The sequence below is a fragment of the Oryctolagus cuniculus genome, chromosome 21 (assembly GCF_051225735.1).
Source record: "Oryctolagus cuniculus isolate XC-2025 breed Fujian yellow rabbit chromosome 21, ASM5122573v1, whole genome shotgun sequence".
NCBI classification, from domain to species: Eukaryota; Metazoa; Chordata; class Mammalia; order Lagomorpha; family Leporidae; genus Oryctolagus; species Oryctolagus cuniculus.
In genome coordinates, this window is record NC_142887.1 from 20,104,168 (window position 1) to 20,117,271 (window position 13,104).

The 13,104-nt window shown below is 47.6% G+C and overlaps 1 protein-coding gene across 5 annotated transcripts in view; it reads left to right on the top strand.

The window, feature by feature from the left end:
• Nucleotides 1-1,363: 1,363 nt before the first annotated feature.
• Nucleotides 1,364-13,104, top strand: part of BICDL1 (BICD family like cargo adaptor 1) — a 109,025-nt gene continuing 97,284 nt past the window's right edge. For all 5 annotated transcript variants that reach the window (XR_016227242.1, XM_008272310.5, XM_002719796.6 and 2 more), the window contains exons 1-2: nucleotides 1,364-1,930; nucleotides 12,163-12,378. Coding sequence is in view for 4 of the 5 variants with exons in the window: in XM_008272310.5 (XP_008270532.3) it covers nucleotides 1,502-1,930; nucleotides 12,163-12,378 (645 nt within the window). In the remaining variant the exon portion in view is untranslated. The remainder of the gene's footprint in view (nucleotides 1,931-12,162; nucleotides 12,379-13,104) is intronic.

Sequence of the window (13,104 nt, forward strand, 5' to 3'; positions counted from 1 at the left end):
GCGAGCCCTCACTCCCACAGTTGTGTGATCTGGGCAGACGCCACCTGTCAGAACTCCATTTCCTCCTCTGTGGAGGGGGGAGAGGACAGTCCAAGGAGGTCGTGCACACCGAGCGCGGGACAGCGGCCACGCTAAGCGCCAAATGAGCGGCAGTTACTACGAGGGCGCTTCCTTGCGCCCTAATCCCACCCGTGAGCAGCTGTTTCCGTCATCTCTCCACAGAAGCCCCGATCCCCGAGGCCTCCGGTCGTTCATATCCCTGAGTCATCACCACCAAGATGCCGGGTTTCCCAAGTCATCCGTCTTCCTACCGCTCTCGAGAGCTCCCTCTCCTGACTGCGGAGCTCCCGCATTCCGCGACTACGAATCTCCCGGGGCCCAGGCCACCTGTCGTGGAGGAAACGCCCTCACTCCCCTTGGCCCAGAGACCACCTCGTAGGTGACAGGCAAGCCTGAGCGCGACACCTGACCCAGAGCCGCGCCACGCACCTGAGGCGACAGCGAGGCCAGGGGCGGGGCCGCGCTCCAACCCGGGGCGAGAACGAGGCTGGAGGCGGGGCCACGCCCCGAGGTGCGCGTGCCAGGGGCGGGGCCACAGCGCGAGGTGGGCTCTGGGCCGGGGGCGTGGCCGCGCCCGAGGCCGTGAGGGGATGCGCCAGCCGCCTCCGCCGGCGGCGCGCGCAGCCGCACCCCGCCCGCCACCTTCCCTCCCCACCCCGCCGCGAGGCAGCGCAGGGGTTAAGACCGCCGGCGCCACCTGGGCGCCGCTGAGGAGACTGGCGAGCCGGCGAATCCTGCGCGGGCGCGGCGAACAGGTGCCCGCGCGCGTCAGGCGCCGGCTAGGGGCGCGGCCGGAAACCCGGGGCGGGGTGCGGCCGGCCCCGTGAGCGAGAGGAAGGCAGGAAGGAGCCGGCCGGGCTGGGCGGCGCGCGATGTGGAGCCGCCGCCTCGGCCCCTGCAGCAGCCGCCGCCGTCGCCGCTGCTGCTGCTGGGGCTGCCGCCGAGCCGAGGGACATGGAGCGCGGCTGCAGAGGGCGGCCGCCGGCAGCAGCAGCAGCAGCAGCGAGCGTCGCGGCCACAGCGGAGCGCAGCCCGCCCCGTGAGACGCTGCCCGGCCGGCGGTGGCAGCAGCGGCAGCAGCAGCAACAGGGCGGCTGAAACCCGGGCGGCGGCTTTACCTCCTCGCTACCTCCCCTCCCGCTCCGCGCCCCCCCTGAGGCGGCCCCCTCCTCAGCCTTCCCATTCCTGCCCCCTCCGCGTCCCCCCTGCGCGCGCGAACAGCTGAGCCCGGGGGCGGGGGCGGGGGCGCGTGCCGCCGACGCGGGGGAGGGGCGGGCCGGCGCGCGCCGCGCCCAGGGCTCGCGGGGACCCGGGGGGCGCGTGCCGCGGCGCGGGGCGAGGCGAGGCGCGGGGCGCGGGGCGGCGCGGCGGGGCCCCTCCCCCCTGCAGCCTGGCGCGCGCCGGCCGGGCCGCACCGCTGCGGGCTCCGCGCGCGCGGGCCATGTCCGCCTTCTGCCTGGGCTTGGCCGGCCGCGCTTCAGCACCCGCCGAGCCGGACAGCGCCTGCTGCATGGAGCTGCCCGCCGCGGCCAGGGACGCAGTCCGGAGCCCCGCCGCCGCCGCCCTCGTCTCCTTCCCCGGGGGCCCCGGGGACCTGGAACTGGCGCTAGAGGAGGAGCTGGCGCTGCTGGCGGCCGGGGAGCGGCTGTCCGACCCCGGGGAGCATTCTCAGGCCGAGCCCGGGCCTCCGGCCGAGGGGGCCGCCCCGCAGCCGCCGTCCGCCCAGGACCCAGAGCTGCTGTCGGTGATCCGGCAGAAGGAGAAGGATCTGGTGTTGGCGGCCCGGCTGGGCAAGGCGCTGCTCGAGAGGAACCAGGACATGAGCCGGCAGTATGAGCAGATGCACAAGGAGCTGACAGATAAGCTGGAGGTGAGGACCGCCCTCTCCTGGGGCAGCCCAGGTACCCTCCTGGCCCCGAGCAGTTTTGGAATCACCCGCCCCACCCCCTTCCTTGCCTCGCAGAAAATTCCTGGAACGGGAGGTAGCGTGGAGGGTCTGTGATGGTCAGGTGAGGGCGTTCATGGAATCCACCTGACTTTCCCACTCTGCACTCGGCAAACGGGTCCTTGCCCAGCTCCCAAGGCCGTGGGCCGTTCTATATATGTACTGTATACAGCATCTAAAATAGAGCTTACAGTATGACTAATTTATACGGCGCTGAGGTGATGTCTGCACACAGAAATGAGAAAGTCGGGAAGCATTTAAAATAGGCTCCAGGTTTTCAGGGAAGTAGTTAATCTCTAATCAGGGTGTTAGCCTAATGCTTTCCAGTTGGGGCAGTAAGGCCTCTAGATGCCCTTGTCATTCTTAACTTGCAGGCAGCTGAAGAGTTGTGGGAAACAAGTGCTCCTAAAGGAGCTTTATATAGCCTGCAGATACTCGGGGATTAGGAAATGTGGTTCCACTGCAGAAATCCGGCGAGCCAGGGCTCAGCGTGTGGCTGCTGGTGGTGGGTTGAATTTGGGCCCGGTATTTGTGTATTTAAGCAGTACTTTTCTGTGTTCTCTCAGGCCTGCAGAACCACATTACTTTACTGTTGCAAATATCTCTTCAACTACCTGTGATATTTCTGCCAGTTCTCTGGACCAAAGTCTCTTGGAGCTATACCTGTTTGTTTGCTTGCCCTTAACTAGAAAAGGGCCTTGAATGGCAATACAGAATTCCAGCATTTCTAAAAAATTAAAGATTTGCCAGAAAACCGAAAAGGTGTCCTTCTGTGGCAGTGGAGAGCAGCGTATCCCTTTCTGCCCTGTGTTTGCTCTTGTTACCCAGTTTGGGTGCAGCCAGTTCTGTTTCCTGGAACAGGAGACTAATGCAAACCTGAACAAGGTCTGAAATTGACCCTCATTGGGTGCCATATCCCTGCTACTTGTTGAACAGACAGAATGTAGATTTAGAAATGCTTCTAAAATTGGAATGTGCATGTAGCCCAGTGACACCTCACAAGTAAAATCAAAGGGAAAAAGGAAACCAAGGAGTGCTGTGTAGTTCCCTTGGCCTGCTAACTAGGGCTGCCAGTCGATGAACCCCTCAGATAGCTGTCTGAAAAGTCGTTTGTGAAACCTATAGGTACACTGCCAAAAAGCAACCTAATGAATGGATTTGTCTAATTTCGCTTGAAGTAGAGGTCCAGAAATAAAAGGGTGTCTTTTTTTTTTAAGAGATTCAATTACACAATTCTGTAAAGAAGTATTATGGCAGAGATTTATACTTGTGATTTGAAATCCTTTTAGTGAGGGCCCTGATTGAAGAGACAGCTAACTTTAAAAGAACAGCATTATCAGTTTGATTAGTGATAAATTTCATAGTAATCCTAAGTGTACAGTTACACCTTGGATTCCACAGAGAGCTTCTGTACATTTACTCAACAAAGGAAAAAGCTTTAAAATTCTATCATAACAAAAAAGATTCATTGTGAAAGAATAACTTTTCATTGATATTTGTTAATGACCTGATGGACAATAATAAAATAGTTTTAAGACTCTAAAATTATTTTTAAAATCTTCACTCCTCTGCTGATCAGCATTTGAACTTTAGTGTTAAGTTTTAAGTTCTGGAGGTTAGTTTTACGACATTGTGAATGTACTTAACCTCACTGACCTGTACACTTAAAAATGGGTAGGGTGGTAAGTGCTTATGTATGCTTCATAACAATCAGAATATAGCCAAGTTAAAGTTATTTATAAAAGGCCAAATATGGGTCATTATTGAGTGATGAGGGTTCAGTTACACTATTGCTTCTGGGTGTTTTTTGAAAATTATCAGGAAAAAATCTTCAAGCTTTTTAGTGTACAATTAAAAATAAATATCTTATAAAGATACTACCATTAGTTGCTTGTTAATTTTTTAGTGTTAATATGAGACAAACTCATTTACAGAAGGCTTGATATCTGCAAGTGAATTTTCCCCACAGTGTATTTCTTGAACAACCTAGATTTCTGAATGTTGATTTAAGCAGAGTGCTTTCTAAACCTTGACACAGCATCTGTATTTTCAATTAAATTTTTACCTAAAATTTAAACATTTAGGAGTAGAGAATTAGCCCTTATTTTAAGCATAATTTCCCACAAACTGTCAGAATACTGAAGTCAAGCACATTATCTCACAGGTTGGTTTGAAAGACATGTTAGTGGATTCTGAGGGTATAGTAGTTTCACTGTTAAATGAAACTGGTTTTATTTTAATCCTTTCTGCTCCCTTATTACAAAACTGAAGGCTTTTTAACTTAAACCATTTTAAAGACTTTTTCTAGCTATTCAGTAATTAATATTAAATACCTCTCCAGTTCTTTTTGCCAAATCCAAGTGTTTTTTTTTTCTCTTTTAAAACATAAAGTACTTTATCGTATACTGGTCATTAGAAGCATGCTGTTTAAAGTCTCTAATAGTTTAAAGGTTAACATAGTTTTTGAACAAACTGTGTTTTAATGTTTACCTCAATTTATTTTCATTACTTGAAAGGCAGCATAACAGAGTGAGAGCTCCTCCACCTCCTGGTTCACCCCACCGCCACCCCTACCGTAGGATGCCTCAGACAGCCAAGGCTGGGCCAGGCTGAATCAGGAGCCTAAAACTGGGTCTTCCATGTGGGTGGCAAGGTCCAAATACTTGAACCATCATCCACTTTCTCCAAGAACACATTAGCAGAAAGCTGAATCAAAAGCAGAGTAGCCAGAACTTGAAGAGGTACTCAAATTAAAAAAAAAAAAAAAATTAAATTTAACAGAACAAGAGAGATCCCATTCCTTGGTTCACTCCCTGCCCCCAGATGCTCATAACCACTGGGGCTGAGCTGGAGTTAGGAGCTTGCAACACAATCCAGGTCTCCCACGATGGTGGCAGGAACCCACTTGCTTGGGCCATCACCACTGTCTGCATTCCCAGGAATGGAATCAGGAGCCAGAGCCAGGACTGAAAACAGAACAGATACTCCACTGTGGGATGCAGGTGTATTCACTACTAGATCAATTGCCTGCTCCCAGGAGACTTTTACTGTACAACTCAAGGTCAAAATGAAAATTTAGAGGCTGGCACTGTGGCGTATTGGGTTAAGCCACCACCTGCAGTGCCAGCATCCTATATGGGCGCTGGTTCAAGACCCAGCTGCTCCGCTTCCAACCCAGCTCTCTGCTATCACCTGTGTAGTGGAAGATGGCCCAAGTCCTTGGGCCCCTGCACTGGTGTGGGAGGCCCAGAGGAAGCTCCTAGCTCCTGATCGACCTGGTTCTGGCCGTTGTGGCCATTTGGGGAGTGAACCAGCAGGTGGAAGACCTCTAGACCTCTCTCTGCCTCTGCCTCTGTGTATCTCTGCATTTAAAATAAATGTCTTTTTTTTTTTTTTTTTTTTTTGACAGGCAGAGTGGACAGTGAGAGAGAGACAGAGAGAAAGGTCTTCCTTTTGCCATTGGTTCACCCTCCAATGGTTGCCGCGGCCGGCGCGCTGCGGCCGGCGCACCGCACTGATCCAATGGCAGGAGCCAGGTGCTTCTCCTGGTCTCCCACGCAGGTGCAGGGCCCAAGGACTTGGGCCACCCTCCACTGCACTCCCTGGCCACAGCAGAGAGCTGGCCTGGAAGAGGGGCAACCGGGACAGAATCCGGCGCCCCGACCGGGACTAGAACCCGGTGTGCTGGCACTGAAATGCAGAGGATTAGCCTATTGAGCCACGGCGCCGGCCAAAATAAATGTCTTTTTAAAAATAATGAAAATGCAGATTAATTGGGAAACTTTTAGGATTTTAGTTATTTTCCCACTGTTGAATTGACTGCATTGTATTTTATTATTGATTTAAGCCCACGATCCAGATTTTCATATGCTTAAAGTTCTAAAGGCATTTTAAAAAATTATTTCTTCTGTATCTACAGATAAAAACTTATATACCGCCAAGTCCTTAGTATTTTTCCAGAATATGAACTAATGTAGCAATTTGAATTTATATACTTTTTCCCTTCAGGGATCAAGTATTTGTCATACAAATATTTGTCATTCTTCTTTTCCATTGTGACTGAGTTTGGATTATTTCTTATTGCAGAAGTCTCTTCCCTCAGTTTCTTCCCACTTCCCTAGGCCAATTTTCAGGATTCTAGTACAAATTTTTTTTTAAGATTGATTGATTTGAAAGGCAGAGTTGCAGAGAGAAGGAGCTAGAGAGGGAAAGATATTTTTATTTGCTGGTTCACTCCCCAAATGGCAACAACAGCTGTAACTTAGCCAGACTGAGGCCAGGAGCTAGGAATTCCATCCTGTTCTCCCACATATGCAGCAGAGCACAAGCACTTGGGCCACCTTCTACTTTCCCAGGCTCATTAGCAGGGAGCTGAATTGGAAGTGGAACAGCCAGGACTCTGTGCTCAAAAGGGATGCCAGTGTGACAGTGGTGGCTTAATGACTATGCCACAACCCTGGCCCTTCTAGTATGACTTTTGTACAATTTTTTAAGAGGACGAAAAATAAGGTGAAAAATAAGTACACAATAGTGAGAGTCACCACTAGATTTAGGGAAGCAAATCCAGGAGTCTTGGTTCTGCATTCGGTGCTGATCCTCCTAACCATCTTTTTCTTTATGTTTTCAAGAATCATGTCCTGGACTTAGGTATGAGAATAGTGTCACCTTTCTGGAATTTTTTTTTTTTTTTTGATGAGTATCACCTGTCGACAGACCCTCCCCCTAAGTGGATTGGATTGTCTTAGTTGCTTGGTTGGTTGAGCAGCTGTTTGCTGAGTATTTTTAAGTCTTTCTGTTCTTTTAGAACACAATCCTAATTTATCTGGCCTCTCAGTAACACAGTGATTACTGAGTTTTTGCTGTTGCCTTCTGTTCAATCTTTTTGTTTTGGAAAAATTTAATAAAACTAATGATCACAGTGTTAGAACTGCAATTAGCAATTTCTGTATCCTAACTTTGTGAAGTTTCTAAGTGATGAAAGCATTTTCATATTTGAAAGTTCAGCATTATGAGGGAAGCATAGAGCAAAAACTTAATGCTGATGGATAGAAGTCCTCCCTTTATGCTTTTCCCATATGCTTTAAAATGAGACTGTATAAATAGCAAGTATAAATAAATGTGATTATTTTTCAGTAAAAACACTAGAGTGACTATAGCCAAATGAGTTAAATGAGTTATCCTCTTAAAGCAGTCTACTTCAGTTTTCAGTGAAAACTGCATTTGCTGATAAGCCTGGAATTTTAATTTTGGATTGCTGTTTTATCTTTTGGCACATTCTTTTGACTTAGTCATGGTAAATTTTCATCTTTGGGGGCTAAGACTGACTTCTGGAGCAGTCGCAAGTTACTCAGCAGAGAAAGGGTAGTACTATGGCAGGATGAAGTGGGATAATCTCATTTTTCAGATGTAGCTCAGGAGTGAAATAATGGGACTCATTTTCTCTTATTTTTTTAAAGATGTATTTTATTTATTTGAAGGGCATAGTTAGGAAGGGAGAGAGAGCTTTCATCTGTTAGTTCACTCCACAGATGGCTGCAGGGGCATGGCTGAGCCAGGCTGAAGCCAGAGTCAGGAGCTTCTTCTGCTTTCCCATCTGCATTAGCAGACTCAAACTGGTGCCCATGAAATATCCTGGCATTGTAGGTGGTAGTTTAACCTGTTACGTCACAACACTGGCCCCAGAACTTGTTTTCTTGCACCACTGTAAGCTGGTCCTTGAAGATTTCCAAAGAAGTGTTCCAAAAAAAAAAAAAAAATATATATATATATATAGAAGGTGACACCTTCCAATAAAAGTGACTTCCCAACGTGAAGAGAAAGTCGAGTGCTCTGAAAGAGAAGATTCATGTGCTCGTTTTGGCTTGTGGAACCAGTCTCAGTGCTTGGTTTCAACTTTCAGTGCATCAGAATTTCCTGAAGAACAAGTACATATACATACGTGGATGCCTACACCTCATTTCTTTCTCAATTGAAACATAATATCTTTTAAATATTTATTTATTTGAGGGAATGTTACAGAGAGAGAGGTCTTCCATCCTTGAGTCACAATCTTTTTTTTTTTTTTTTTTTTTTTTTTGACAGGCAGAGTGGACAGAGAGAGACAGAGAGAAAGGTCTTCCTTTGCCGTTGGTTCACAATCTTAAGAATCAGGGTTGGGGCCAGCACTGTGGCATAGGAGGTTAAGCCTCTGCCTGCAGTACTGGTGTCCCATGTAGGCACCTGTTCATTTCCCGGATGCTCCACTTCCAATCCAGATTCCTGCTAATGCACCTCAAAAAGTAGCAGAGGATGGCTCAAGTCCTTGGACCCATATGGGAGACCTGGAAGAAGGTCCTGGCTTTGGCCTGGCCCAGCCCTGGCTATTGTGGCCATTTGGAGAGTGAAGATTTTCTTTCTCTCTCTTTGTGTCTGTCTGTCTCTGTCTGTCTGTCTGTCTCTCTCTCTCTCTCTCTCTCTCCCCCACCTCCCATCCCCATCTCTGCCTTTCAGATAAAATAATTTTTTTTGCTCTAGAAACCTTTTATTTAAGGAATACAAACTTCATGCATTTCATAAGCAGGAATAGAGTGATTCTTCCCACTGTACCCACCCCTCCCACTGACACTCCCACCCCCTTCCTCCTCCCTCTCCTATTCCCATTTTCATTTTTTACTAAGATGTATTTTCTTTAAAGATTTTTAAAAATTATTTGACAGGTAGAGTTACAGACAGTGAGAGAGAGACAGGTCTTCCTTCTGTTGGTTCACTCCCCAAATGGCCGCAATGGCCGGAGCTACACCCATCTGAAGCCAGGAGCCAGGTGCTTCTTCCTGGTCTCCCATGCAGGTGCAGGGGCCCAAGCACTTGGGCCATCCTCTACTGCTTTCCCAGGCTACAGCAGAGAGTTGGACTGGAAGAGGAGCAACCAGGACTAGAACTGGCACCCATATGGGACGCCGGTGCCGCAGGCGGAGGATTAACCTAGTGCACCACAGTGCCGGCCCCCTAAGATCTATTTTCAATTAACTTTATACGCATATAATTAACTCTATACTCGATAAAGAGTTCAACAAATAGTGTGAAAAAGTCATTTTTCTAAAATTTTTGTATTTATTTGAGAGGTAGAGTTAGAGAGAGGATAGGAGAGAGAGAGAGAGAGAAAGGTCTTCCCTCCACTGGTTCACTCCTCAAGTGGCCGCAACAGCTGGAGCTGAGCTGATCTGAAGCCAGGAGCCAAGAGCTTCTTCCAGGTTTCCCACGTGGGTGCAAGCACTTGGGCCATCTTCTACTGCTTTCCCAGGCCATAGCAAGAACTGGATCCAAAGAGAAACAGCTGGGACTTGAACTGGTGCCATATGGGATACTGGCACTGCAGGCAGAGCCTTACCCCACTATGCCACAGCACCAGCCCCAATAAATAAATATTTTTAAAAAATACTTAAGGCCGGCGCCGCGGCTCACTAGGCTAATCCTCCACCTGCGGCGCCGGCACACCGGGTTCTAGTCCCGGTGGGGGTGCCAGATTCTGTCCCGGTTGCCCCTCTCCAGGCCAGCTCTCTGCTGTGGCCCGGGAGTGCAGTGGAGGATGGCCCAAGTGCTTGGGCCCTGCACCTCATGGGAGACCAGGATAAAGTACCTGGCTCCTGCCATTGGATCAGCGCGGTGCGCCGCCCGCAGTGCGCTGGCAGCAGCGGCCATTGGAGGGTGAACCAATGGCAAAGGAAGACCTTTCTTTCTGTCTCTCACTGTCCACTCTGCCTGTCAAAAAAAAATAATAATAAAATAAAATAAATACTTAAGAGGTAGAGTTACAGACAGTGCAAGGGGAGTCAGAGAGAAATGGCTGCAATGGCCGGAGCTTGGCCAATCCCAAGCCAGGAGCCAGGAGCTTCTTCCAGGTCTCCCACACAGATGCAGGGGTGCAAGAGCTTTGGCCATCTTCCACTGCTTTCCCAGGCCATAGCAGAGAGCTGGAAAGGAAGAGGAATAGCCGGGACTTGAACCGGTACCCAAGTAGGATGCCGGTGCTGCAGGCAGAGGATTAACCTATTGAGCCACAGCGCCAGTCCCCCAATAAATAAATCTTAAACAACAACAAAAAAAAATGAATTGGGGTCCAAGTGGGTGTATTTTGGACCATACACCAGAACTTTTCTGAGGGCATCAAGAGTTGAAGATTCGGCCAGCGCCGCGGCGTAATAGGCTAATCCTCCGCCTAGTGGCGCCGGCACACCGGGTTCTAGTCCCGGTCAGGGCGCCGGATTCTGTCCCGGTTGCCCCTCTTCCAAGCCAGCTCTCTGCTGTGGCCCGGGAGTGCAGTGGAGGATGGCCCAAGTGCTTGGGCCCCTCACCCCATGGGAGACCAGGATAAGTACCTGGCTTCTGCCATTGGATCAGCGCGGTGCGCCGGCCATTGGAGGGTGAACCAACGGCAAAGGAAGACCTTTCTCTCTCTCTCTCTCACTGTCCACTCTGCCTGTCAAAAAAATAAAAATATAAAATAAAGAGTTGAAGATTGTTGCCTATATCCTATATTTCATATACTCTTTAAAAATATAGCTTTGGCTATTGTACATACTGTACTTTTCAAGTAGGAGAACTGTTTATCTCACTAAAACAAAAATGTTCTTATTTCCTTCAATCAAAATAAATATTTTTTTATTGAACTGCTACTTCAACAGAACCTTTTCTACATACCATTTGCCACAGACAATTTATATTTTTATCAGTCTCTGAAAACTCCATAAAGACAAGGACTATATCTGTTTTGCTCATCACCATAAATCCAGGATAGTGCCCAGAACATGGTTGACTTTCAAGAATAAATAAATAGTAGCTGGTGTTGTGGTGTAGTGGGTTAAGCCACCACCTGCAGTGCCAACATTCCATAAGGGCACTGGTTTGTGTTCTAGCTGTTCAGTCCACCTCCCTGCTAATAGCCTGGGAAATCATTGAAAGATGACCCAAGTGCTTAGGCCCCTGCCACCCACTATGGGAGGCCCGGATGGAGCTCCTGGCTTCGACTTAGCCCAGCCCTGGCTGTTATGGCCATCTGGGGGATAAACCAGGAGATGCAGGGTCCCTCTCTAACTCTGACTTTCAAATAAATCTTAAAAAAAAAAAAAAAAAAAAGACAAATAAGAAATAAATATGCAAGTCTTCGCAATAGGCCATGATTTAAAGTAGGCCTGAACCTGAGCTTGCTTTGCTGTTTTGGAAATATAGTGCTATATTGGAGACAGCAACAAGTATTTATTGAGATGTGATTTAGAACACTAGTCAGTTGACTCAGATACAAATGGCAGCTCATCCATTTAATAGTCTTGGCCTTGCATTTGTCAGTTAACTGCTTATCCTCTGTTGCCTCGTCTGTAAGAACAGACAATTAAAGGATCTCCAGGGAGTGGGGGGGTGGCTGCAGTTCTGGCACCACCTATGACACTGGCATCCCACATGGATGCCAGTTTGAGTCCTGGCTGCTCTACTTCTAGTCCAGCTCTCTGCTAATGAGCCAGGGAAAAGAGCAGAAGATGGCCCAAGTACTTGGGTTCCTGCCACCTACATAGGAGACCCAGATGGAGCTTGTAGCATTGATCTGGCCCAGCCCTGGCCATGGTAGCCCTTTGGGGGAGTAAACCAGAGAATGGAAGCTTGCTCCCTCTGTCCTCTCTTTGTAACTCTTTCAAATAAATAAGTTCATCTTTAAGAAATACATTAAAAAAATAAAGGAGCCCTGGGATTCTTTCCACCTCTGAAAATTCTGATTATAAGAGCCTGCTTTATGCCATAGATAATAGTTGATTGAAAAAAGTCTCTTCAAAAAAAGTAATAAGTATTTGGGTTGTGGGACTCATTTCTAGTTGTTTAAATGTAGAGTTGACCAACTGATTAAATAACTTGTAAGTTTCAAGTAAATTCCCAAATGTAGAACCTCATGACCAAGGATAAGAATAAACATAATAACATGGCATGTTTCCAGTAGGAGTGATGTTCCTTTGTGAAACCAACTCCTTCCCTGCTCTGGATCAAGGGGATATTTTTGAAACTGAATTAGGAAACTTGTCCGATTTGGCAGTGTTTTGTTGTGTGCTACTGACTAGGAGAAAGAAGTTAGAGTGGGAAAAGAGAAAAAAGGCTGTGGGATACAGTTTTTAAATCCTATTCACTTTTTCACCCAGCACTTAGAACAAGAAAAACATGAACTGAGAAGACGATTTGAGAACCGAGAAGGAGAGTGGGAAGGGCGAGTGTCAGAACTGGAGAGTGATGTGAAACAGCTACAGGATGAGTTGGAGAGGCAGCAAGTTCATCTGCGGGAAGCAGATCGAGAAAAAACACGGGCTGTCCAGGAACTATCAGAACAGAACCAAAGGTTGTTGGATCAACTCAGCAGGGTGAGTCACAGATTAAGGATTTATGGTGAAGCAGCTTCTCTGTGACATCAGTCACACATGAGTATATAGTAAGAGCAGTGCTGCTTTTGATGCCTCTGCTTTTGATATCAGCAAGTTAAATCTGTTCCGTCTATGGGAGCTTCAGCAGTACCCAACCGGGAGTCAGGAGCCAAGACCTGTGTTTCTGATAAACCAGTTGTCACTTGTCTTGGGGATTTTCTCATTTTTAAGATGAAGGAACTGTGCTTAATGGTTTCTAAAGTTCCTATTGCTCTAAAAGTTTGTGATTTCTTTACCTAAAAAAAGCGTATCACTGGTGAATGATGTTAATTCATGTAGTTCAGATATTATAAGGTGTTGTCTTTAAACTGAAAAATTTAAGGAAAATTTCTAGAGGGAATGATTTTTATTGGTGTTGCATTTGTGATTCTGAGTTCTTTCATATTACTTAAGTCTGAAGGGAGATATGTGTGTCTTCTTAAATTTTTATTTTCACATTAAGTAAAAACTCTTTACTTGTGTGGGGTAATGTTCTTTAAGTATTAATTAACCAAAGTCAAGACTATGAAACCATTGCATAGAGGACATTGGGGGCTGAAGAGGTGAAAACTAATTGAAATATAGAACATATCTTTTTAACAAATACAGGAATATTATTAATGCCTTGGTTTTTAAATCCATCTACTTTTCCACTTACTATTATGCCTCAATCCTTCTTGTGTGTGG